This window comes from Gadus macrocephalus, chromosome 22 (assembly GCF_031168955.1).
Source record: "Gadus macrocephalus chromosome 22, ASM3116895v1".
NCBI classification, from domain to species: domain Eukaryota; kingdom Metazoa; phylum Chordata; class Actinopteri; order Gadiformes; family Gadidae; genus Gadus; species Gadus macrocephalus.
In genome coordinates this window covers 4,466,511-4,490,826 of record NC_082403.1, presented here as the reverse complement: position 1 = coordinate 4,490,826, position 24,316 = coordinate 4,466,511, and the positions used below count along the sequence as shown (strand labels likewise).

The following is a 24,316-nucleotide window of genomic DNA, read 5'->3' as shown; positions in this document are numbered from 1 at the left end:
TTAATATTGTATGTTAAGTGGAATATAACAACGTCTAATAGCTGCATTTTCTGTAGGGGGTCGATGGAGCCCTGACCCCAGTCGGACGGCAGATGGCGGTAGTGCGTCGCTGTTTTCCATGTGATAAATCCATAGGAAGGGAGAAGTGACGCTGCACGAGGAAGAGAAGGCGACCATGTTAAGCTAGCAAGAGCAAACACAATAGAGACGAATTAATTTCGACTAATTATAGTAATTCAAGAGAACTGCAACGTACGAAACGGATCATTCACCGACAGCGTATCACGAATAACACCTATGAAAACAACAAGGTGGGTTATGCGTGCGCCTGAACTGGTAAATATATTAAAAAAAACATGCGGGAGTTGTTAGCTACCTAGGAACTAGCGTTAGCCCTGTTTGTGATAACCTTAGCTTGGTGCTAAGCTTGATGCTAGCTACCTGGGTAAACCTCTAAAATTATAACCTGGTGAGTTCATTAGTGAAAACGAATTCATTGTATTGTTATGCCTTTGCAGTAATCTGGTTATTTACAATCTATAAGTGCGCGTTATTTTCGCTCAGTTTTCAGCGTTAGCTAGCTAGCTGGCTAACAAGATGTTCATTGTTAGGCTAGGTCGATCAGCTAACCTGGCTAATTGTTAGGTTTCGATTCATCGGGTATATTATGCAGGGGATGAGGACGTGCATGCTAAGGGTTGACTGTACCGTGAGAGTGATGACCATGCCCACACAAACACACACACCTGGACACTGATTTACTTGGTGTGTCTTAAGAAGGTGAGTAGTGCTCGACATACATGTAGTCTGTCTACACACAACTCTCGAAAAACTGAATTTGTTGGATAAACTTGGCCAACATCCAAGGCAGCGGGCGAACTCATCTAACAAGTTGTCATCGTCTTGCGTTGGCATGTGGACGATAGTAGTGGTATCTGTAGCCAAATAGATCATATACATTTCCACCCGCAAAATTGAAGTCTAGTCGTTTTGGGATTCAAAATTATATATATTTTTATTTTTTTTCCCGGACTCGACCTTGATGTTAGTTTTTTTCGGTCCAGTTGCATAGTTAAACATCCAGAATCGATGTAGACGTGGCCTTGTTACCGTAGCAGCCCAAGGATTGGCTAAGCAAGAAAACGCAGTTGTTAAATTACTATTCTGTATTGCTGCTGGTTAGCCTTAAGAATCTAGTTAGGTTATATTGTATTACAGTGCGCATCCTCTGAGGAAAATCTAGAAGTTCTTGAAGGGATGTTAATGTGACGCATTTTGAGTTGCCTTTTACGGATGATGCAGGTGTCCTGTACACCAGATGTCAACGAATTGCAGGCATGCATAATATCATTGAGCTGCTATTCCTACCAACAATTCCTGGTCATCAATGGTTTTAAGACAACCGATACTTCACATTATCAATACTGATTCCCAGATGAGAAATCTGGTTTATGTTGTGTGATTGCTTTTCTTTCTTTTTTAATAAAGAGTCCTATTTTATTAGTCTTGATTGATTTTACTTTCTCTTTTGGTTCATACCAGGTGACGATTCAACCTAGGTGGAGGACCGCATCATTCGGCGAACATCAGCCCAGATACACGGATGTAAGACTTGTGGCCCTCGGGCACATCACAGCAGGACTCTAGGGCCCAACAGTCAAAGAGGCACAGAGGACTCCGTAGGGGGAGATTGAAGCAATTCTGCTTTGGACTAAAATACCCTTTGTATATATACTTTATTGATGTCAGGAATATTTCACACACCGGAGCGAACGCGTACCTGAGTGGAGAATATCAGACTAAATGACACATTTTTCTTTTTTTCTGGGAATATTTCTAAAAACTTGGCAATCCTATTTTGAAGAACTATGAAATTGAGCAACTCTTGATGGACTCACGGCAACAGGCAGGAATTCTTGTTGAATATAGAAACAGAGTAAAGTATTTAAGTTTATATTGAAGAAGAAGAAGAAGAAGATATTCCCCAGGTTCTAATTGCCTTAGTTGTTCTATTTCAGGACTTGAAGCCCTTTGATACTTGTGCACATATAATTTTCTATATCGTGTGCAGGTATATTTACGCATGTGAATGCACATTTCTCTTCATTTTGAAGAGCTCCTGTACAAAGAATTTGCTTTTTCGGTGTGCGTTAGGTCACCCTGTTGTTGAAAGGGGACTGAACAGCACAGGTTTGTGTAAATACTTTCAACTGACTTATATTGTAAAGCTTCGGACTTAAAAGAAGAAAGAAAACAAAAGCAGAGAATATCGAGATTGCTTGAGTACATTTTTCTACTTTTGAAGAGGATTTTTTTTTTTTAAGGAACCAGTCCCTTTTCCCTGAAAAAGGTGAAGGACGTTGACGCTTTGTGAGAAATAAACTCTAAAAAACAAACAAAACAATGGCCACCGCAAAAACGGAGAGTACAGCGGCCGCCGTCCTCATGGGACTCAACAAACAGAACGGGCAGCTCCGAGGACAGCCCAAACCCGCCACGCTCCTCTCAGGACCCCAGGTTCAGGGGAAGGCCGTGGCCCTGCAGCAGAAGACGGGAGGGCCCCCGCAGGAAGGAGGCGGCGGCGGCGGCATCAAGTTCGGAGACGACTGGAAAACGAGCCTCCATCTTCCTCCCAAAGACACCCGTGTCAGAACATCAGTGAGTACTTCTTCCCAGTTCACACACACACACACAGACACAGACACAGACACAGACACAGACACAGACACAGAGAGAGAGAGAGAGAGAGAGATCTCTCTCTCAGGCTGATAAAACCCCACCACCAGTTCCAACACACACTGGTCTGAATCAGGCTGGTCAAACCCCACCACAAGCTCCAACGTAACGCATTCCTTATGTATTACTACGCTGTCTTATCGATTACACTGAGATGAACACCCAAACCCAGGGCGTCACTTGGTACTGTTTTGGTTTTAAGGCTGTCAGAACTCTACCAGGTGGGACGGTCTTCTGTTTTCAGGCCGACCAGCTCTCGTAAAGGTAGTCAATGCAGTGGTACTTGGGGGGGGGGGGGGGGGGGGGCTCTCAGAACGGTTTAACGTGGTCGTTTCATACCAAGCGGTCCCTTCCTGGAACATTCTGTCGCTCTCTCATCGCCCGCTTTGATGGATTGTGAAGGAGTGCCGTGTGTGTAGTACTGTGTTTATTCTGTCGATGTGCTGCCACCACCAGGTGGGTGTGTCAACGTATTGACATTTAAACCAACTGTACAGTAAAAAGAAAACCAGCTTCTATTTCACAAAAGCTAGGGTAGGCAATTGGTAGAAACCGGCCAGACGGAACTAGATTTCGAAGGTCTGAAGCCCTGCCCCTCCCCCCTCCCCCCCAAAAAAATAGCGACCGGCTGGCTAGCTTTAGCATGGGTCTGCCTAGCCTTGTCAAAGACTCATTGTATTGCATAATAAGGGCAGGAGCCGGTAGCTGAATATGTAGGCAGATGGCCAGGTATGAAATGATTGGACATGCTCTCATTACAGGCCATTTATCAGAGCATTTTTGACACACTCATTTTTAACGAAGCGTTAATCCATTTATTGATTTGGAACTCTCTGGAAATCGTGTCTGCATTGACTAAAATAGAGCATTAATGTCTCTTCATACCGGTCCATAATGTTACTATTAATAATCCAGTATCGCACTGTATTCCTGAAGACGGTCAAATTATGTTTATATTTCATGGAACCTGAAGTAACCAAGACAAAATTACCTCCATTAGGGTTATGCAATAAAAACCACTTCACACAATTCACAAAGGAAAGTCTTCTCTATTGTTCAGAACTGAACCAGAGGACACCCCAGTGAAGGAGACCCCCGTCTCCATATCCCCAGTATCTCTCTCACAACGAGGTGCTTGGGAGGTAGATCCTCAAATTGTCCCAGGCCCTCCTCACTGTCTTCCTGCCCCACTGTGAGGCCCGTTGTCTTGACCCTCTGTCCCGCCGTCTCTCCCCCAGGATGTGACCTCAACCAAGGGCAACGAGTTTGAGGACTACTGCCTGAAACGAGAGCTCCTGATGGGCATCTTCGAGATGGGCTGGGAGAAACCGTCTCCTATCCAGGTAGGCTTGCTACACCCCCCCCACCCCCCTGGTCTCAATGACGATGGTCCTGGAAACATTGGCGTAACAATCAACAGCGAAGTTAAACAGTTTTGAGTCTAATTTTCGGACCATGATGATGTTGTATATGCTTCTGATATATTTCTTTCACGAAACACAAGTCTTAGAAATGACTTGTGCGTCATCCGAGTCCATTATTTGCAGTGGAATCTGGGTTTCCCACTCAATGCTCAAGATACCGTTGGACCCCGGGCAGAACTATTAGAGCCGAGTTTAAAACCTAAACATGTCTAGAGTCATTTACAGGAGTGCATGAGGACAAAAGCACCCTCACAAAAGATACAATATGTTCGATCAGAGTGAACACTTATCCAAATGTTGAGTAATGCTATCATTACAAGCTTGTGCGTGTGTCATTGTGTGTGTGTGTGTGTGTGTGTGTGTGTGCACGCTGAACGTCAAAGCGATGTGTGAACAATGGCGTGTGTGAGAGCCTCGCTAGAGGTCCCTGCCAACATGAACATAAGCTGACGACGAGGGCTGTGTCTGTTCCAGGAGGAGAGCATTCCCATAGCGCTGTCTGGCCGAGACATTCTGGCCCGCGCCAAGAACGGGACGGGGAAAAGTGGAGCTTACCTCATCCCCCTCCTGGAGAGGATAGACCTGAAGAAGGACTACATACAGGGTAGGACCACTGGGATGCTCTTCCCAGTAGGGCTGGGCGATTAACCGAATTTCGATTTTGATTTTAGCGCCGTCAAACGATCACAAAATTAACATAATCAAGGACCGTTTTGTGTATTTATTTAAGGCGAAATTTCAAATTTCTCAGTTGCAAAGTGTTCTTGAGAGAGACATGTTGAATAAATACATGATGTTTTCAAACTCAAAAAAATAATCGTTTGAATAATCGTGATTTCAATATTGACAAATAATCGTGACTATGATTTTTTTTTTTCAATAATCGAGCAGCCCTACTTCCCAGTTTGTTAAATAGATCCACTGCTTTCTAGATGGTGTATAATGTTTGTACCAGTCTTCTATCTGATTAATACGTCGTCATGACACCCGCCTCCCTCACTCTCTGTCTCCGTAGCCATGGTGATGGTACCCACCAGAGAGCTCGCCCTGCAGGTCAGCCAGATCTGCATCCAGATCAGCAAGCACATGGGCGGGGTCAAGGTCATGGCCACCACCGGAGGCACCAACCTGAGGGACGACATCATGCGTCTGGACGAGACCGGTGAGAACCGCTTCTGATGCCCGCCTGTGGGACGGACCGAAGACTCATAAATATAAACGGGGAGAACATGGTGTTAAAAAACGCGTGTGTGGGTGGAACGTTTCTGCTATCTTTTCATGAACCCGATGTGTGCTGAAAATGTTATGTATATAGGGCCCCTTGTGATAAAAAAATGTCTGAATATAAATTCTACTGCTGTGTTTGACGTGCACTCTGGTTCCCCTCCAGTGCATGTGGTGATCGCCACACCCGGCAGGATCCTGGATCTCATCAAGAAGGGCGTGGCCAAGGTGGACCGGGTCCAGATGATGGTGATGGACGAGGTGAGGGGTTATCAACCGGTGTCCCATAAATCGACTATATGGACCTGGTTCCTGGAATTTAAATCCCCCCCCTTTTTTGTTCCATATCAAAAATCTGTCATTGTTTTATTCTCTTGGTTCAGATGTAAATCTGATATCAACTGAAGTAACTAATTATTATGCTGAAATTATTTCTCTGGCATCGAAGTTGTAACTTAAAAAATATTCTTAATATAATTAACGTAATTATATGCACAGACAGAAATTACATCAAAGTCCCCTGGTCTCATCCAGACCAGTGACGTGTCATAATCCTTCTCGTCATAACTCCACCATCATCATAGCTCCTCCCCAGCAGAGCTCTCTAATCTAACGCTCCCCTCTCTCTCTCTCTCTCTCTCTCTCTCCCCCTCTCTCCCCCCCGCCAGGCGGACAAGCTGCTGTCTCAGGACTTTGTGGTGCTCATCGAGGACATCATCAGCTTCCTGGCCAAGAGCCGGCAGATCCTGCTCTACTCTGCCACCTTCCCCATCAGCGTGCAGAAGTTCATGGTGAGCGTGGCTCTGGGGTCCGTGGAGCAGGGCCTTCTGGCCCCCGGCCCGGCTCCGTCTGCGGCCGGCGGGCGGCCATGCTGTTCTCTGGGCCCGGGGGGGGGAGACGACTCTCGCCTGTATACCACAGGCACTGTCAATGTGAACACGCATCGGATGGATATTGGGATTACATTTTGTCAATGTTTTTATGGGCTTGATCCCTTTTTCTTTTTTTATATATATATATATATATATATATTTTTTTTTTTTAGACGGGTGAAAAATATAAGGGGGATAGGAAAGTGGGTTGAGGGAGAGACTGAATGACATGGACCTTATTGTATGTAACGGCGGGGTGGACTCAAACCTGGGGTGCAGCAAGGATTGGGGCCAATGTTTGTTAGCTGCAATGTTTGTTAGCAAACCAACACACAAATAAACTGCTAACAGCTAACAAGCTGTTAGCAGTTTATTTGTGTGTTGGTTTGCTATGTTCCAACTCTCTGTCGAGGTTTGTTCAAATCCATCACGCGCCCAAATTGGTGACTTGCAAAAAGGAAATGACATAATCAAATCCTTTTCTTTCTTTAATCAAATGGATTCATCCGTCTTGTTTCTAGAAGTGTCTCTACCTCTATCCCTTCCACTCTTTCTTCATCCAAGTCCCCTCGTGTCTCCCCTATACCCCATGGTCTCTGGCACATCTCTGGCACTCCACCAATCCACTCTTAACGGTCCAGTCTCTCCCTCCAGAACAAGCACCTCCAGAAGCCCTACGAGATCAACCTGATGGAGGAGCTCACCCTGAAGGGCATCACACAGTACTACGCCTACGTCACGGAGAGGCAAAAAGTCCACTGTCTCAACACTCTCTTCTCCAGGGTAAACCCCACACGCCCTCTTCCCTAGCCCCTCAGCCCTGCCTCAGAAACACTGCAGCCTTCACATGAGACATTAGGTTGTGTTTTCGTAGTAGTTTATAGGTGTTAAGGATTGTAGGGTTAAACACAACTTCACAGAATAATGCCAGCTGTAATGCAGGACAATGGGTTTGATGCCATAATCCTAAAGAACCAATAGAGATCAAGATGGGATTGATGCGAGCCATTTCTTTCATAAACTGGTCCCATCAAGAAGGATGGGTTTCCTTCCTAGTCCGACCACATCACACACCTGGAGAATCAAAAAATCACATTTTCCCTCCCCACTTTATTAAATTCTTCGTTTGAACTTTGTTTGTTCCAGCTCCAGATCAACCAGTCGATCATCTTCTGCAACTCCACCCAGAGGGTGGAGCTCCTGGCCAAGAAGATCACCCAGCTGGGCTACTCCTGCTTCTACATCCACGCCAAGATGATGCAGGTGAGGGACACTCTTCCAGAACACCTCTGTTTCAAAAGGAGGCTAAGTGGTGGTGTACACACATCGGTAAAGGGTGTTAGGGTTTTTCTCAGACTCATTATTTATGAAAAAACACAGAGGACAAAACAAAGCAATAACGTGAAAAATTCAACTAGTAAACAAACTTGAGGTCATGGGATGATCAGTTAATTTATTGCAAGTAAAACAGAATTGCCTCATTTAAAATATAATATCACATGAAACGTCTCTCACATTGGCCAAATAAACGGCAAAGTGTGTGAGGGGAAAAAAAGAGGACAAACTTTTTTCTTTATGAATTGTGTGAATCCTTTTGGAGGGTCTTGTTTTTCTTGTCTCGACCTAATGATGGTAGTTTTGTCTTGATGGTAGGTTCAGGTTCAACAAAGTATAATTGTGTCGTTTCTCCAGGAATACAGAAACCGTGTGTTCCATGACTTCAGAAATGGACTGTGCAGAAATCTGGTCAGCACCGGTAAGTCCCCTGAACGGCTGACGTTCACGCTCTTAAAGGTTGAACCGTTTCACCGCGGACTTCTGAAAGGTTTGACGAGCGTTTTTGATGGAGTCTAACCGGCCCCTTTTTGTTTTCCACCTGCCGACAGACCTGTTCACCAGAGGCATTGACATTCAGGCTGTCAATGTGGTGATCAACTTTGACTTCCCCAAGAACGCAGAGACGTACCTTCATCGTATCGGACGATCAGGTACGAGTGGCCCCCTGGTGGACTTCCTGGTTTTGTAGTGTGGTGCTCACAATAAAGAATATTCTCCGAACATAAAATGTTACCCTGTTAATAGACGTTTTGGTATGGTTTTGAGAAATGTACACATTTTATAAGTTGCCTCCACCAAGAGAAAAAATGCTAAGCTACTGTTGAAAGGCATCTTTGTTATTTTGCTCTCACACGTTCGGTTTTATATTATTTATTTATCCCTGTGCATCTCTCGCTCTCTGTGTCCATGTCTCTCTCTCTCGCTCTGTGTCCATGTCTCTTTCTCTCCGTCCATGGCTCTCGCTCTCTCTCTTTCTCTCTCTCTCCGTCCATGGCTCTCGCTCTCGCTCTTCAGGTAGATTCGGCCACCTGGGCCTGGCAATCAACCTGATCACCTCAGAGGACCGCTACAACCTGAAGTCCATCGAGGACCAGCTGATGACGGACATCAAGCCCATCCCCTCTTGCATAGACAAGAGCCTGTACGTGGCGGAGTTCCACTCCTCCAACCCCGACTGCGAGGTGGAGGAGGTGGACGAGAGATCCGGCCGGCAACAAGACTGAGACTGGTGAGGCAGGGCACCGATTGGTTGAACGTGGAGGTGATGTACATGGGCATCGTTGTGCAGGTTGCTATCATTGCTATCGTGTTTCATCATTGTCGTTTACCGTTCTTTTTATTTTCCCAAAATAAAACATTTTTTTTATGTTCGCGATTTTAGTTAATAGTTGTACTTGAAGGTTCGTCATGTATTTTAGGAAAAAATAGTTATAATTTTAAAGGACTGGCTATGAACTGTCATGGCGTTTGATCTGTAAAAAAATGGTGACTGTTTGGATCTGTTCAAAATGGTCACACTGACTGTCTTCTCTCGTCCCCAGGACCGCTGCACTCGCCAGGCTTTTGCACTAACATCAGGCTACTACCCATCGGCCTCACATCTTACAACCTCAGCAACTTCTTTGGAGATTAGGTGGATGTAAAGGCTTTTTGACTTTCCTTTCAGCAATAAAAGCTGCAAAAGACATTATTTTTTTTGTTCTGTTCCTCCCTTTCCTTTTCGTTGCTCAAATCCCGTTTTGCACCAAACCCAAACCGCCCCGTCACCCTGTTCTCAGACTCTCTTCACTTAATGTTTCGTCCCCCTCCCCCCCATCTCCAGGACCAGCCGTCACATCTGCCACCTGCCATCTCCTCTCCTCCACAAACCGTTTTTAAAACTTCAGAAGACATAAGGCGTTTTGTTTATTTTTTTTCAAACACAAAATACAGCCAACACATTTGTCGGAAAGCGTTTGAATATTTCAGTAGTCTCAAAGGCAGATATTTTCCAGAACGTACGCACACACCAACATGAACCAAGTGCAGTGTGTAGCTGAGGACTCCAGTAGGAAGTACAGTTAAAAGCACGGCGTCCCAAGAGTTTAGCGTTTCCGGCATTGAGCTCTTCCTGGTACACATTTAAAGGTCTTCCGACCGAGCTGCCGACTGTGTTTTGTGTGACTGCGAACAGCCTTCCAAAATCTCACCAGGCTCGTAAGCAGAGCCTGTAGAAAAGCATGGAGGAGAAGAGGGGATGGGCGGCGGAGATGTGTGCGTGGCGGGGTTGACTATATAATCGACCACATCCTTGTTTTGAGTTTATCCCGAGCTTAATAACCCATAAGGGAGGAGGTAATGTGGAGCGGTATAAACCGATGTAGTCCGTCGACAACCCTTGTGAAAAAAAAAATAAAAAATGCGAGAAAAAAAACGTCAGACACGATTGCAAAGTAGGCCTCTTGGGTTTGTTTCTTTCTTAACGCTACGACGGTGTGTTTCATCAGCCTGACGCCACATCCACACAACCGCCGTCGTCACTCAAGTGCCTTACTTACCTTTCATAAACAAAACTCTCTCATCCCCACTTCTGACCCCATCATACACCACCAACGCGACTCATCACGTAGCGCAACGGCACAAAGCACAAGTCATGTTGTTTAGCAATCTGGATTTATTTGAATGACAGACAAAAGCCAAACAGTGCGTAGTAAACGGGCCGGCTTAAACTCCTGGTCTGGGAAAAAAAATACAAAGCAACCTGAATGTGAACCCATCTTTTTAATGTGAACTGCAATAAGAAAAGGGCAGCTTGGTTTTAAGTACTCGGTGACGGTCACTTACTGAGAGGTAGAAAGGAAACTGACATTCCTCAGACGTTAGTCTGAGGAGGCTAGGGGATGGCGAGGTCCCTGTTCTAAACACTAGGGTTGCTGATCCACAAGGACTGTACCATCCCTAAAGGAAAGTGGGTTTGACTTCATATGGATAGGCCTTGGTTTGAGGCGACTCCCCAGCAAATAAGAGTGTCAGGCTGAAATGTTGGATCTTTGAATCCGTCATCATAAAAAGGCCGCTTCTCCTAACCGGCAGGATATAACTCAAACACACTGGTTTTGGCCAGAATAACAAATGTATATCCTACCCCCCCCCCCCCCCCCCCTCTCTGCAGCAAAAAAAACATCTTGATTAAAATGGTTAGGTATTTGTTTGGTTTTTCAAGGCTCATCATAGCCATGGTTAACATTTTGTTGGGTTTGGTGCAAAACAGCGCTTTGAATTCTGTGGGTATGTACAGTACAATTCCTTTATTTCCCTACTGCTGGACATTATCAAAATATATTTGGAAAAAAGTAATTCGGCAACATTTTCTTTTCTTTTTTTATACCCCATTCCGTACACCACATTTACTGAGTACTGGATGCCAATGTATACTCTGCAGCCTGTTTCGGGAAGGCCAAGCTCTTCAGCGTTTTTTTTTTATACCGTAAACCAGGCATTGCAAACCTTATTTAAGTATTTTATGTTTTTGTTTCTCGATCGAATCCTTGAAATGCCAAACGTTCTGTCTTTGTGGGGGATGTGCTTTGTTTTTCTTTGTGTTCAAGAAGGTTTTCACAGGCCCAGGGACCACCAAGAATCTCTAAAGTACCATATAAAAACCTCCAGTTGGAGGAAAATGTAGAAGTCCTCATCCCCCAAGAATTAGCAGAAACCAGTTGGTTTCAAAATGGCAGCCATGGGAGCGTTTGATTTGTCCCTCAATCCCTTAAGAATCTTATTTTTTTTTGCAATCCCTAAATAATGAGGGACTTGTTGTATTTGAGGATTCTACTTTATAAGCGAAATTGTAGCAATTGAAAAGGCAGCTTTGACGCCCGACCCCCTTGCCTCTTAGAACGGAATCAAATGAATTATATACGCATAGAATCTGTCTTCGTTTTTTAATTTGGACAAATCTTGAAACGAGGCTGGAGGGGGTGCTGTCTTCGTTTTTTAATTTGGGACAAATCTTGAAACGAGGCTGGAGGGGGTGGGGGCGCGTCCTTGACTTGACTGGATCCGGCAAGGGGTCAGTGGTCTCTTGGCTGGGTCTGTTTTTATTTCACTGTCTCCCCCCGCCCCCCCCCCCCCCCCCCCGCGCCACCGTCGGCTCTGTGGTACTTCAGATGTTAGCGGAACAGTTGGAGCAAAGGCAAGCAGTCGCTCAAAGACACCCGATTTCCTTTCCCCGCTGTTGGCTATCTATAAGCAAGTGCTAGCGAGACAAGGGGAGAGTTTCGCTAACGAGCCCGGTAGCATCAGCCCCGTGTGGCCCTGTTGCTCCGTCACACGACGGGGGTCCCGCAATAGTCTAAGACGCAAACCCCCACTCTGTGATTTCTTAATTCCCAAAGGGCAAACTTCCTACGGGAATTAAGAATGTTTTTTTTATTTTATTTTTTAGAAAACCATTGTAAATGAATATTGGTTTACATAAATCATTTACAATTACAAAAAAAAAATAAGTTTGCTTCATGGTGGTGGAGTTATATTTTCCTTTTTTTTTAAGATGGAGAGAATTTCAGGATTTACATTGAAGCAAAACCAAAAGTGTGTGAGAAGATGGTGTGTGTGTGTGTGAGGTAAGTGGTGTGTTTGGACGAGTGATTGTGTGTGCGTGGGGGAATAGTTGGAATGGTGGCACGGGAGTCATGTGTGTGTGTGTAGCATATGTCAAGGTGTGTGTTAGGTTGGTATGCAGGGTGTGTGTGTCGTGTTGCATTGGGTCTGTGGGTCTGTCCTGGATGTGTGTATGAGACTTTATTGGGGTGGGTGGGTGGGTGGGGGGGGGGCAGGGTGTTTGTGAGGGTGTGTGTCTTGTCTGAGTACGACCGTTTTGGGGGGGGGGGGGGGGGGGGGTGGTGGGGGCAGGGGTTTGAGTGATTGTGTTCTGTCATGGAGGGTGTGTGTGTTGTCTGAGTACGACCATGTAGTCTGGGGTGTCCCTAGGGGACTCCCTATGTGCAGCCTCGCTGACACAAACGTCTGCCACTGCTGAACTCACCAGAGCTGATGCCCTGCGTGGCGTTCCTGACAAACGTCAGAATCGGACCCTGCAGGAGACGTTGTACACGGGCTGCAGTAGGGCGTGTTCTCTGAATGTTTGTGTTCAGCTGTGCGTGCCATGGGTGGGCGCGCGCTGTTTCTATGGCAACACGCAATGTCTTCTGTCATGGTTGCCTACACGTGTCTGCTTTTTGTTTATTGTTCTTATCTTCATGGATGTTGACATGCCCAATGGGGTTTGGTTGTGTTTGTTATACCCCCATGGTCTCCTTGGTGACCCGTGAACAAGAACCTAAACGACAAACTAAACTGGAAAATATCTCTGCACATAATTGGGTTGTGTCAGGTTTAGATTTGACCATGTTACAGGATCTAGCGCTTCTCTTGACTTTGTCTGGATTTAGACATGATTTGGCTCTGAATACACCACCTTAACTAAGTCGGGTTTTAATTGAACAGATTTTGTTTCGTTTTAATCCGCCCTTGTTTCTGTTTACCAAGGACCCAGGCTGTTGGAAGTTCAATGTTTCTGTTCTGGCCATCTGATGTACCTGTATGTTGCGCGTTCCGCTACAGGTGCAGTCAGGTGTGCTGTGCGGGGGGAGGGAAGGGTGGGTGAAAGTTAATGGGAGCAGGGGGGGAAAAGGGAAATTGTCATTTTCTGGAGTAAAAAGTATGATGAGGTGGAGGGTTGATTGGGTAAAATAAATTAGCAGAAAATTGGATTGGAGCTTATCGAGGGTACCCTTTGGAAACTGTTTTCTATTGCTGTACCCTTTTTTTATTTTGTTTGTTATTTCTTCATTGGGAAAAGTCAGAAGTCGATCTGGCCTCGATGAAACGCCCCTGTTTGAAACGTGGTCTGTGGTAAACAAGATGTTACTGATCGTAGGAGGGTCGCCCTGGATCTCGCCACACACCACTTGAGTTTCGGTCAAAACTAAAGTAGGCCCTCAGCATGTTTGGCACAAGGAATGCTGAGTAGAAAACAAATTACATGTATTCATTTTTACCCATAAGAAGAAAGTGGTCTCGGGCTCTAAATTGGCTGAAGAGTCTGAGGAACATGAAAGTCTATATTTGACCCATTCTTGTTTATGTTCCTGTATTGGCCTTTTAGACTGACACCCTTTGGACTTTTTAAATTGGCTTAAACTGTGTTCAACAATTGTATACCGTCATCAATTTGGCTGTTTTTAGTTTGTCCTTAAATTGCATTAAAGTGAGGCCAGAATATTCAAGTGACTTCTGCAGATGATCTTCAGTTGCCTCCATTGTTGTAAGACATCAAAATAAACATGGGCGCTGCAAGAAAATCTCAATAAATTGCAACTAAAACATATTCTCTTGTCTGTCGTCTTTTAATGCTTCATGTATGAACGGGTAAGTCAATAATACAAATGCTTTTTTTTATGATGCTTAAAACTATAGACCACATCTTGAACCCGAGACCCACGTGCTCCCAACGACCTTCAACGTAATTCACCGTTGGGTTTAAATACGCCTCAATGCAACCTCTACGTCGTGGTCGTCGACCAAACAGCTTCGCCAATATAGTTCGCCACTCCCATGCACAGCACACTACACTTTCATCATCCAATATAATTTCACTCGCGCTCTAAGCCACGCCTTTAATCTTACAATATCTTTGGACTTGCTGGTTGCACATTTGTTGATTGACCGGCGCCTCTGCCAAGAAGGTTTGACATGTGGGGTTCCTAACCAATCAAGCAGTCGTATCCAGAAAGGGGGCGGGTCGACGCCTCACGCTCGTCCTCTTTGAGGTACTGCATGTTATAACTTCCGGCCGTACTGTCCTCTGGAAAATTCAACGTGAGTAGCTAATGTTAGCGCTGTATTTCATTCCACAAGGTTTTAAACAGATATACAAAAGCTACAATCCCAGTGCTAGTGTATGACTGCCAATACCTTTGTATGTAGTGACTCGAAATGTTTCCCCATCCCGTGTGGGATTGTCAGTCTGTGCATGGTGCTACAACAGCTAGCCTGCTAGCAGACTAGTCATTTGCCCGCAGGAGAGCACTAGCTTAGCTCCGCTAAAGGCCAGTCAGTCTTTATTAAAACTCCCCCTCATCGCTCATTAAAGTGGGGCTTGAGGTGTTATCGAGGTCCATGCCACTATCTCCAGAATTACCGGTTTCGCTATTCATTGGCCAATGAGCGGTAATCCGTTTTTACATTAGGCTGAAATGAATGAATGAAGACCGATGTGATGTCACCGTTTGTAATTAATTGCCTTATGTCTTACACATTAAGGGATGTTTCTTACCGTACTTACGTCTTGTTAAACTTTTGTCACTTGAATTAAACGGATTTCGTTACCGTACTTCAACCATATGTCTGTAGTTGTATATCTCAATTTTCTCGTTTCCCGTTACTACCCGAGTAACCCCCCATTCAATGACACTAATCTGTTGCCATCTCGTGGTTTCTTCATCGTCTCAGAATGGGGAGTGTTTTGGCAGCCAGCTCCCCCCCACCGCCGGTCCCCGGGAGCGTCCCTGCTCCGGGGATGACGGTGCCCCCGGGCTTCGGGATGCCCTCTGTGACTCCGGTCCTACCCGCTGCCGAGGAGGCGGAGGCGGAGAGCCCTTTGCCCAACCCCGGAGCGTTCGAGGAGTGTCATCGGAAGTGCAAAGGTAAATAGCGCGGAGGAGGAGTTTGTGTTGCCATGGTGCGTTTGTCGTTAACAAACAAACAAAAAATGTCGAAGGCTTTTCCTTCTTGGAAAGGACCTCGACATAGTTGGATATTGACCTCTAAACAAAGGTGAGGCTTGACCAAAACCTTGCCATGGCAAGGGTTTAAATCTGTGTTGAGCGTCTGCTTCTGTCTGCCCTCCAGAGGTGTTCCCTGCTCAGATGGAGGGCGTCCGGCTCACCGTCAACAAGGGCCTCAGTAACTACTTCCAGGTCGGTTCCGTCCCGCTCTCATTACCACCTCCGGGTCATTTTCCCGGCGTCTGTTTATTAAAGGATCCGCTTTAGCTGGAAACACTGAAGTCGGCTTATTGTCTTCATTTGGGGACAAGCATAAGACACAAACCACAAGGAATGGAGGATTTTAGCTTTAATTGATGGTGCGATCACATGGAATAAAAAAGAAAAAGCAATGCATTAAATGCATCCAATCTCCAAGAAGTTTCATACCTGTGTTTCATACGGTGTCGTTCATAACATGTGTGTAATGTGTAAAACATGTGTTTAACATGGGCAGGTGAATCACACGCTGATGCTGAGCACACTAGGAGACTCCAGCTACAGGTTCGGGGTCACCTACGTTGGAACGAAGCAGACGGGCCCTTCCGAGGTAACCCTTTAACCGTCACTAATACCCACCAAGCTGTCGTTTACTGGTGGCCTCATGTTATTCTTTTTTTTGTGATCAATTTTTTATTGTATTTTATATTTCATACAAGAAACAGTTACACATATACACAAGTAAGACAACATAACACATATAATACTCAACCATACTCCCCCCCCCCCCCCCCCCCCCCCAAGCCCACCCACCCCCAGGTCTTGCCTCCCACAAAGACAGAATCAATAATTTGAGAAGCTCAGCAAATTTGTTAAATAGGCCTAATACTAACATGTGAAATAAATAAAGAAACAAAAAGAAAAGGAAAAGGATGAAAAAGCAGTGAGTAAGGCGTAGGTACAGTAAGCCATGACTACCCTCCCAACATATTGTTAATAAAGGTGGACCATAAGTTAATATTTCTAGCTTGGGCGCCATGCATGCTGGCCACAGATCTCTCTAATTTAGCCAGATCTATGACTGTGTTCACCCAATGTTGGTAGGACAGGTCATGAGGAGCTTTCCATCTCTGTGCTACAAGCTTTTTAGCAGCAGTAAGGCCTACCAGAAACCAGCGTTGGTGCATCAGAGAAAGATCTAGACCCGTAAAATCACTCAGCAATAAGATAGTTGGGGAGCAGGGGATGGTGCGCCCAAGTACTATAGACATCCTATTGGATACCATACTCCAAAAGTCGCTCACCCCAGGGCACTCCCAGACCATGTGAACAAAGGTACCTGTAGTACCTAAAGAGCATAGCTGGCAGTTAGGAGATGGATTTAGTTTCATCAAGAATAATTTATGAGGAGTGCAGTAGAGTCTGTGTATGAAATTGTAGTGAATCATCTGATGGTTGGGATTACGCGATGATAGGTCAAGCTTTGACCAGACTATGGACCAATTGATTGTAGAAGGTGCAATTGAGAGATCATGGCTCCAGCGACTATCCACTTGCAAAGGTTTTTCTGCATGTTTGGACATAAATGTGTATAGAGCAGAGACCAAGCCTTTGGTAGATGAACTACCACATATTTTATGAATTGGGTGACCACCCAAGCAAAGGGCGAAATTATTAAATAAAGGAAGGTGAGGATGGAATTTAAAGTGAGTGCTAGAGTGTGATCATGAGAGTGGCCTCATGTTATTCTAATAGTCATTCATCACACTGTCATCATATCGTTTCACCTCAGCTTTCAATATTTCACATTGCTATGTGTATAAATACATATCTGTATAATTTTTTTTATATATTGTGTAAAGATTATTATTTTTTTTTTATCCGATTTCAGATTTCTCCTTTTCCCATCTGGGTTTGACAGAGCCCCTCTTATCATGTGAGGTCTGCTTGTTCTGAGGCCTTCTGTTGTGTTTCTCCTGGCTGCAGTCTTTCCCGGTGGTGGTGGGCGACATGGACAACGGTGGCAGCCTCAACGCCCAGATCATCCACCAGGTCTCCAGCCAGATCCGCTCCAAGTTGGCTTTTCAGGTCCGCCACGGTTACTCGTTCAGATTCACCTTGAAGCCGTTTGTTTGCTTTAAAAGGATCAATCAAAAGTATTTTTTGGCTAGTCTTTAATGGATGATATACTTTCTTTTACCTTTAAAACATGTTTATGGCGGCCAGTAAATACATGGACTGTAGGTTCTGTTAGTCGCATGCTGTTGGTTATTATGATCACATGAAGGTCAGTCCAATGGGTCTGGTACCAGAAGTCATATGGTTCAGTTAGTCACATGGTAGTGCTGCTAGTAGTCACATGGTCCAGTTAGTTCCATGGTAGTGGTACCAGTCGTCACATGGTCCAGTGAGTCCCATGCTACTGGTACCAGTCATCCCATGCTACTGGTACCAGTCGTCCCATGGTACTGGTACCAGTCGTCCCATGGTACTGGTACCAGTCGTCCCACGGTACTGGTACCAGTCGTCCCATGGTACTGGTACCAGTCGTCCCATGCTACTGGTACCAGTCGTCCCATGCTACTGGTACCAGTCATCCCACGGTACTGGTACCAGTCGTCCCACGGTACTGGTACCAGTCGTCCCACGGTACTGGTACCAGTCGTCCCATGGTACTGGTACCAGTCGTCCCACGGTACTGGTACCAGACGTCCCACGGTACTGGTACCAGTCGTCCCATGTCTGTTCTTCTCCTGCCCTCAGACCCAGCAGCAGAAGTTTGTGAACTGGCAGGGCGACGCCGAGTGGCGCGGGGAGAACTTCACCGCCGCCGTCACCCTCGGCAACCCCGACGTCCTGGTCGGCTCCGGTAGGTCGACGGTCGCTTAGCAACCCCCCTCCTTTTGTATTGCGAAACGAATCATTTTAAAAACAATCGCTTCTCGAATGACGGTGTGGGATCCGGTGGCGTGGAGTCACCTCGAGGCGGGGGGGGGGGGACAGTGCTCTGCCCTGATTAGAGAAGGGACCTTTGAACACGTCTCTGCTATGGCCGTAGCGTGGCACCGGCCCGAGCGCTCTCTCCTAACCCCTACCCCCCCCCCCCCCCCCCCCCCCCGGTGGTCCTCCCACAGGTATCGTTGTGTCCCACTACCTGCAGTCCATCACCCCCTCCCTGGCCCTGGGCGGCGAGCTGGTCTACCACCGCCGGCCCGGAGAGGAGGGCACCGTCATGTCCCTGGCGGGACGCTACACAGGTGTGTGTGTGTGTCTGTCTGTCTGTCTGTCTGTAATGTTTGTCTGTCTGTAATGCTTGTCTGTTAGTGTGTGTTTTTCTCTCTGTAATGTGTGTGTGTCTGTTTGTCTGTAATGTGTGTGTTTGTCTGCAATGTGTGTCAGTCTGAATTGTGTGTGTCGGTAATGCGTGTCTCTGTTTGTAATGTGTGTCTGTCTGTCTCGTCTGTGGGTCTTTCTGTAATGTGTGTGTGAGGGGCTGGTGGAGCTCAGTGTGTAGGATCCCCACGATTTAATATCAGGAGTTAAACCAAGGGGCTAACGGTGACATGATGCGACGTCTCCCCCCAACAGGCAACAACTACATCGCCACGCTGACCGTAGGGGGCGCTGGAGCCCACGCCTCGTACTACCACAAAGCCAACGACACGGTACTACACCGTGCGCTGTGGATTAATGCTTCACGCCTCCCTAAACAACCAAGAGCGTTATGATGTCTTTTTCCCGTGATGCTTCATGTGATGCCAGGTGTTTGCCTGGCCGTCTTCTGTCCCTCCGCCCTCTCTCACCTGCCTCTGTCGTTGTCGTCTCCAGCTGCAGGTGGGGGTCGAGTTTGAGGCGAGCACCCGCATGCAGGAGACCAGCGTGTCGTTCGGCTACACGCTGGACGTGCCCAAGGCCAACCTGCTCTTCAAAGGTACGCTCCCAGTTCTGTTGGAGCATCTAGAGCTGACACCGTGTTGGTTGACACCAGGTTGACTTTTAGTTTTTTGTTACAGCTGTAAAAACTGCCCCGTGAACCGACGCTACGACTGTTTTGATACGAGGTTGTGCCGTGTTTATTTTAGGATTTTAAAAACAGCTGAAAAGTGAATTTAGTGCAAGATTCGCGGTCTTTTACATTCGCATTACATTTGACATTGACGGGCGATTAGCAGACGCTTTAATCCAAAGCTACTGACAACACGTACTTTTGTCAGATGAAGTAGCATCACGTCGTCATGACATCCGGCCGTTATCCTCACTAGCTTTGTGTTGCTATAGCCCCCCCCCCCCCCCCGCCAACGTGTGTATGCTGCTGTGCTCCCCCCAGGCTCGGTGGACAGTAACTGGGTGGTGGGCGCCACGCTGGAGAAGAAGCTGCTGCCCCTCCCCCTCACGCTGGCCCTGTGCTCCTTCCTCAACCACCGCAAGAACAAGTTCCAGTGCGGCTTCGGCGTCACCATCGGCTAAACCCGACCGGGGAACCGGCCGGCACCGGCGGCTCTGGGAGGGGAGGGGGGAAGGGGGGGGAGGGGTTTATTCACACACGCATCATGGAACTGACAATCGCACTGTGGACGGGAAAAAATAAACGACGCCCGCCCCGGTGGCGCGTGATGACGTCACGCGCCACCGGGGCGCGTCGACGCCGACGACCTCGTCGTCGACGACGACCTCATCGTCCCATCGCTGTGACCTCACAAGCAGTGACGCCACGGAGCGACGACGTGCGCGATGAGGTCCTGTACGCCGTCCCTGAGGCATCACGTCGTCATCTTCATCATCATCTTCTTCTTCATCCTCATTATGGTCTCCCCCCCAGCCTGATGGCAGCCCCCCCCACCCCACGTATGTCGGCGGCTCTACGATAACGAGTGTACGTAAGATTTAACGGCGTACGGATGCGGCGGGGGAGAGATGGTGACTGGCTGTGTCGAAGAATGTCGTTAATAAATGCTCAGCAGAATAACAGGGACCTATCTACACCTCTATGACCCCGAACTGCTGTTTCATTTTTATCATGCAGTCCAGTGCCTGTTTTTTTTGTTTACGCAGTCTTTCTGAAGGGGTGGGGGGGGGGTAGTTTATTTCATGTTTTGTACTGTAAAGTTGTGGCACCAAGTCCATGAAGTGTGTTCTGGTTTTCCTTGTGTTGTCTGTGGGGTGGGTGGGTTTGGGCCGGTGTTGGCCAGGGTTACAGTAGAACTAATATAAGAATGCGTGCGAGTCGTGCTACATAACCTGTCATTGTTGTTTTGTCACTGTGGACGGTCACTATAAAAATATATATATGGAGTATTACATACAAGTATATATATATATATGACCTGTATATATCTATTGGGGAACGATAAATGCATTTCTTATCAAAAAACATGTCTTGTGTTCATTTCGTTTCATGACTACGGTTAAAGGTGACATGTTATACAACCAGGTGTGAGTGCGATTAGCCGTTACAAGCCATTTTGAAAATGTGTAGCTTCTGACATCAAAGGTGGGCGTATCCACCTAGACTAATCCCACTCACACCTGGTTGTATAATATGTCCCCTTTAAGTGTATTGCGTGGATCTCAAGCTTATTCTACAGTTGATGCTAATTAAATTAAATTCAGGAGTGGTAATGCTGAGCTCAAGATCCCAATCAGGAGCTTAACGAGACAAGAGGCACGTTTCACCTGAGTCACTGTAGGACCAACCCAAGTGTCGCTCATAAAGCTAATTATGGGTCTGCTGTGGTATGTACACGGGCAGATAGTAATTGCATCTTCACCGACCATGGTACATAAAGAGTAGTACCATTGGTATTATGAGTTTTGAGCATGCATTTAATAATGATTATCTATTATTCAGAGCAGAATGTGAAACTTCAATGTTAGTTTTAATCCTTGTGAAAAAATACAGCTGACACAAAGCCCGTCCAATGATTAGAGATCAAGTTAGGATGAGATGGTTCTTTATTGATCCCATGCGATACAATGGGGAACAGCACTGAGTATGAAGTAGGTTCAATATGTAGCATACCTCCCAACATGGGCCAAACATCCATTCAGTGAGTCCCTGGGGTACAATAGGGTTTGCGATCCCACTATTTCATATATATTAATTTATTATGAAGCTTTTTACTGTGATTCAATTTAATCGGTAGGATTCTAAAAGTAAACAACCAGACTTTACCACTTGAAGGATTTGACCCAAGTCTATGATTTGGGCATGGCAAGAACTTTAGACACAATTTAGGAATACTTTTTATTTGTTCAATTCCACATTAAATAACCAGTGTGTCTCAAGACAAGGTAAATGGAGGGGGGGGGGGGGGTCGTTTTGGATGGGTCTCAGGATCGATCCATTACTGGATCTTCTCGCTGAAGGACTTCCAGAGCTCGGCCAGCTGGCTCTGCAGGTCCTGGGTGTTGACGGTCAGCTTGGCCTTCAGCTCCTCTGCCATGGGGGTCAGGCTCTGCTGGATCTCCTGGCTCTTCTGGGCCAGCTGCCTCTGGAAGTCCTGGGTGATGGGCTCCATCTTGCTCTGGAAGTCCAGCACGCTCTGGTCCACCTTCTGCTTCAGGCCCTCGGTCAGGGGTCCCATCTGTGTCTGGATGCCCTGGAGGCTCTGGTCCAGCCTCTCCTTCAGCTCCTGGCTCCTCTGCTGCACGGTGGCCTTCAGGGTCTCGGCGTCCATGGACTGGGCGAAGGGCAGCACCTCCTTCTGCAGGGTGTCCATCTGCTTCTGGAGCTCCTCCTTCAGCTCGGCCAAGTAGGGCTGGAGCGCCACACCGGCGGAGGCCAGCTCAGAGTCGACGCGGGTCTTCAGGGCCTCGGCCTCCAGGGACAGCTTGGCCAGCAGCTCCTGGGTCATGGGGGCCACCTGGTTCTGGAGGGCCAGGGTGTACTGGGTCACGGCCTGGGAGCTTTCGGAGATCCTGGTGCTGTTCACAGAGAAGGGGGAGGGGGGGGGGGGGGGTTAGTGATACGAGAATGACCTTTGACTTATCCAATCAGCGAAAAGTATTGCACTGATGTATTTAGTGGTACATCAAACTAATCCCGTCGGAATGGGGCTTCTTTTGCAGATTGATCGTGTCCTGACAACACTTTTGTGTTGAAAAGTACCATCTCTACCTCTTTAATGCACAACCTGTAATTAACTCCCATGTACTTTAATCTGCAATTGCTGATTTTTTGTTCCTTTTTAGAAAGTCTGCCGAATCTTGATTGGTTCATAATAACGCCAGTACTGACTGTTTTTGATCAAAACGACTGAAACAGAACATCCAGGTTAACGTGAGCGCTCTTACTCCACTTCCTGTCCCAGGGCGGACTGTTTGATCTGCTGGAGGGACTCCTCCGCGGTGGTGGTTGCCTTGGCGACGTAGTCCCAGAAGGCATCCCTGACTGTGGCGACGCTGGTCTGGGCCGGGTCCTGCCACAGCAGGTCAGCGTTGCACGCTGTGGGGAAGAACATCCAGGACTTTAGAAACAGTACCACTATGTGGTCGTTAAAGTGACTTACAGTGAATAAAGACACACGTCGTTGAGGAGCAGATAGGATTAGGGCCTCTTGCCGACCCACGGGTTAGACTGCAGACATGGGGAATCAAACCCTGTACCTTTGGGCAGGGACTTAAACCCCCTGTAGTCGCCACACTATCCGGCCCCGGGATACGAGATCACTTCACTTACCGGAGAAAAGGGTCAGCGCTAGCACTGCAAAGACCTTCATGGTGGTGGTGGTGGTGGTGGTGGTGGTGGTGACACTGGTGGTCAAAGAAAGAAGCACACGTTCAACACTCAATCCGAAAAAAAATCCATCATCTTAGAATCGAATGCAACCCAACTGGTCATGGAGGTAGAATACCAGCGGTCTGCGTGAATATTTCGTCTCTTACCTGCTTCTTTGGAGCCTCAAGGTGTTGTTGTGGGAGAGATGTTCTCTCAGGGCCTTTTATAGCTTGTTGGAGAGGGCAAAGTTCGTCATTGTGCCCTGTTGTACGCCCTCCTGTCCCACCACGTTACATTCCCTGTGACCTCGTCATCTGATTACTCCCGCTGGTTTATGATAGCCATCCGTGGCATTACAAACCCCCCCCCCCACATCGCTGGTGCAGACCTTTAAGGCTGGTGTGAATACAAGCCTTCGAATTCTGGTGCGGACCAAACAGCCGGTCCGAGACCAAGCCGGAGAGGTGGTCTCGGTTCACTTCCAAACGAAGCCTGGTGCGGTTCGCTTGAGGTGTGAAAGCGCCCGCACCTCGGTCCGATCCAGTTCTAAAAATCATACGCCTCTTTGGACGTAACAGGCACCCGCTCAGCCGCACGCATTATGGGCATTATTGTTTGATTAGCGGTAACTCCCACGATTAGCAGCACATTGTCGGACCGTCAAGTGAAAATGAGTCGTGGCTTATCATGGAGCACGGAGACTGAATGTCTATTGGATATCGGACCCAAATATCCAATAGACATTCCGTTTCCTCTTTGCTCCACTGCATCCGCAGGTCTGATTACGCCTTAAATACATTTCAGAAGTGGTCATACTGAGCCCAATCAGGAGCTTCAAGAGGCACATTTCACCTGAGGGTCAATGTAGGACAAACACAGGTGTCTCTCATTACTCTAATTATGGGTCTTCTGCATTATGTACCTGGGCAGATGGTTTTTAATAATGAATATTTATTATTCAGAGCAATTTGGGAGCATTAAATATTGGTTTTAATCCTTGTGTAAAATGCAGCAAACAAAAATGGTGGCAGGTGATCATTATAGATCCAGTTAGGATAAGGTGGATCTTTATTGATCCGAGGCGATACATTAGGGAACAGTTGGGTTGGGGCACTGACTGAGTATAAAGTAGGTTCAGTAAAGCATGCCTCCCAACATGTGGCTTCACCCATTCATGGAATCCCTGGGGTACAACTGAGTTTTTGATCCCTCTAGCTATACAGTATATATATATATATTTTCTTTTATAATATATGT

At 46.8% G+C, this 24,316-nt stretch overlaps 3 protein-coding genes across 6 annotated transcripts; 2 read left to right on the top strand and 1 right to left on the bottom strand.

Annotated features, from left to right (window-relative positions):
- The first annotated feature begins 140 nt into the window (after nucleotides 1-140).
- Nucleotides 141-11,278, top strand: LOC132451187 (probable ATP-dependent RNA helicase ddx6). Of its 3 annotated transcripts, none has more exons than XM_060043535.1 (13): nucleotides 141-311; nucleotides 1,543-2,658; nucleotides 3,975-4,079; nucleotides 4,635-4,764; nucleotides 5,176-5,322; nucleotides 5,551-5,645; nucleotides 6,053-6,175; nucleotides 6,911-7,039; nucleotides 7,403-7,519; nucleotides 7,949-8,012; nucleotides 8,143-8,244; nucleotides 8,609-8,822; nucleotides 9,136-11,278. In XM_060043535.1, exons 2-12 carry the CDS (start codon nucleotides 2,404-2,406, stop codon nucleotides 8,815-8,817), a joined length of 1,476 nt encoding a protein of 491 aa, XP_059899518.1. In that variant the 5' UTR covers nucleotides 141-311; nucleotides 1,543-2,403; the 3' UTR covers nucleotides 8,818-8,822; nucleotides 9,136-11,278. The 3 variants fall into 3 exon arrangements, with proteins under 3 accessions (XP_059899518.1, XP_059899520.1, XP_059899521.1); XM_060043537.1 differs by having other exon boundaries at nucleotides 141-336; XM_060043538.1 differs by lacking the exon at nucleotides 141-311 and adding an exon at nucleotides 640-780.
- Nucleotides 11,279-14,306: 3,028 nt separating this feature from the next.
- tomm40l (translocase of outer mitochondrial membrane 40 homolog, like) lies at nucleotides 14,307-19,871 on the top strand. Of its 2 annotated transcripts, none has more exons than XM_060043548.1 (10): nucleotides 14,307-14,455; nucleotides 15,089-15,282; nucleotides 15,488-15,555; nucleotides 15,860-15,952; nucleotides 17,329-17,430; nucleotides 18,106-18,211; nucleotides 18,477-18,599; nucleotides 18,931-19,007; nucleotides 19,171-19,273; nucleotides 19,670-19,871. In XM_060043548.1, the coding sequence occupies exons 2-10, from the start codon at nucleotides 15,090-15,092 to the stop codon at nucleotides 19,807-19,809; spliced, it is 1,005 nt and encodes a 334-aa protein (XP_059899531.1). In that variant the 5' UTR covers nucleotides 14,307-14,455; nucleotide 15,089; the 3' UTR covers nucleotides 19,810-19,871. The 2 variants fall into 2 exon arrangements, with proteins under 2 accessions (XP_059899531.1, XP_059899532.1); XM_060043549.1 differs by lacking the exon at nucleotides 14,307-14,455 and adding an exon at nucleotides 14,489-14,806.
- Nucleotides 19,872-21,276: 1,405 nt separating this feature from the next.
- LOC132451199 (apolipoprotein A-IV-like) lies at nucleotides 21,277-23,863 on the bottom strand. Its single transcript, XM_060043557.1, has 4 exons — nucleotides 23,227-23,863; nucleotides 23,021-23,094; nucleotides 22,636-22,786; nucleotides 21,277-22,266 (listed from the first exon to the last, which is right to left on the bottom strand). Exons 2-4 carry the CDS (start codon nucleotides 23,058-23,060, stop codon nucleotides 21,687-21,689), a joined length of 771 nt encoding a protein of 256 aa, XP_059899540.1. The 5' UTR covers nucleotides 23,061-23,094; nucleotides 23,227-23,863; the 3' UTR covers nucleotides 21,277-21,686.
- Between the last annotated feature and the right edge of the window lie 453 nt (nucleotides 23,864-24,316).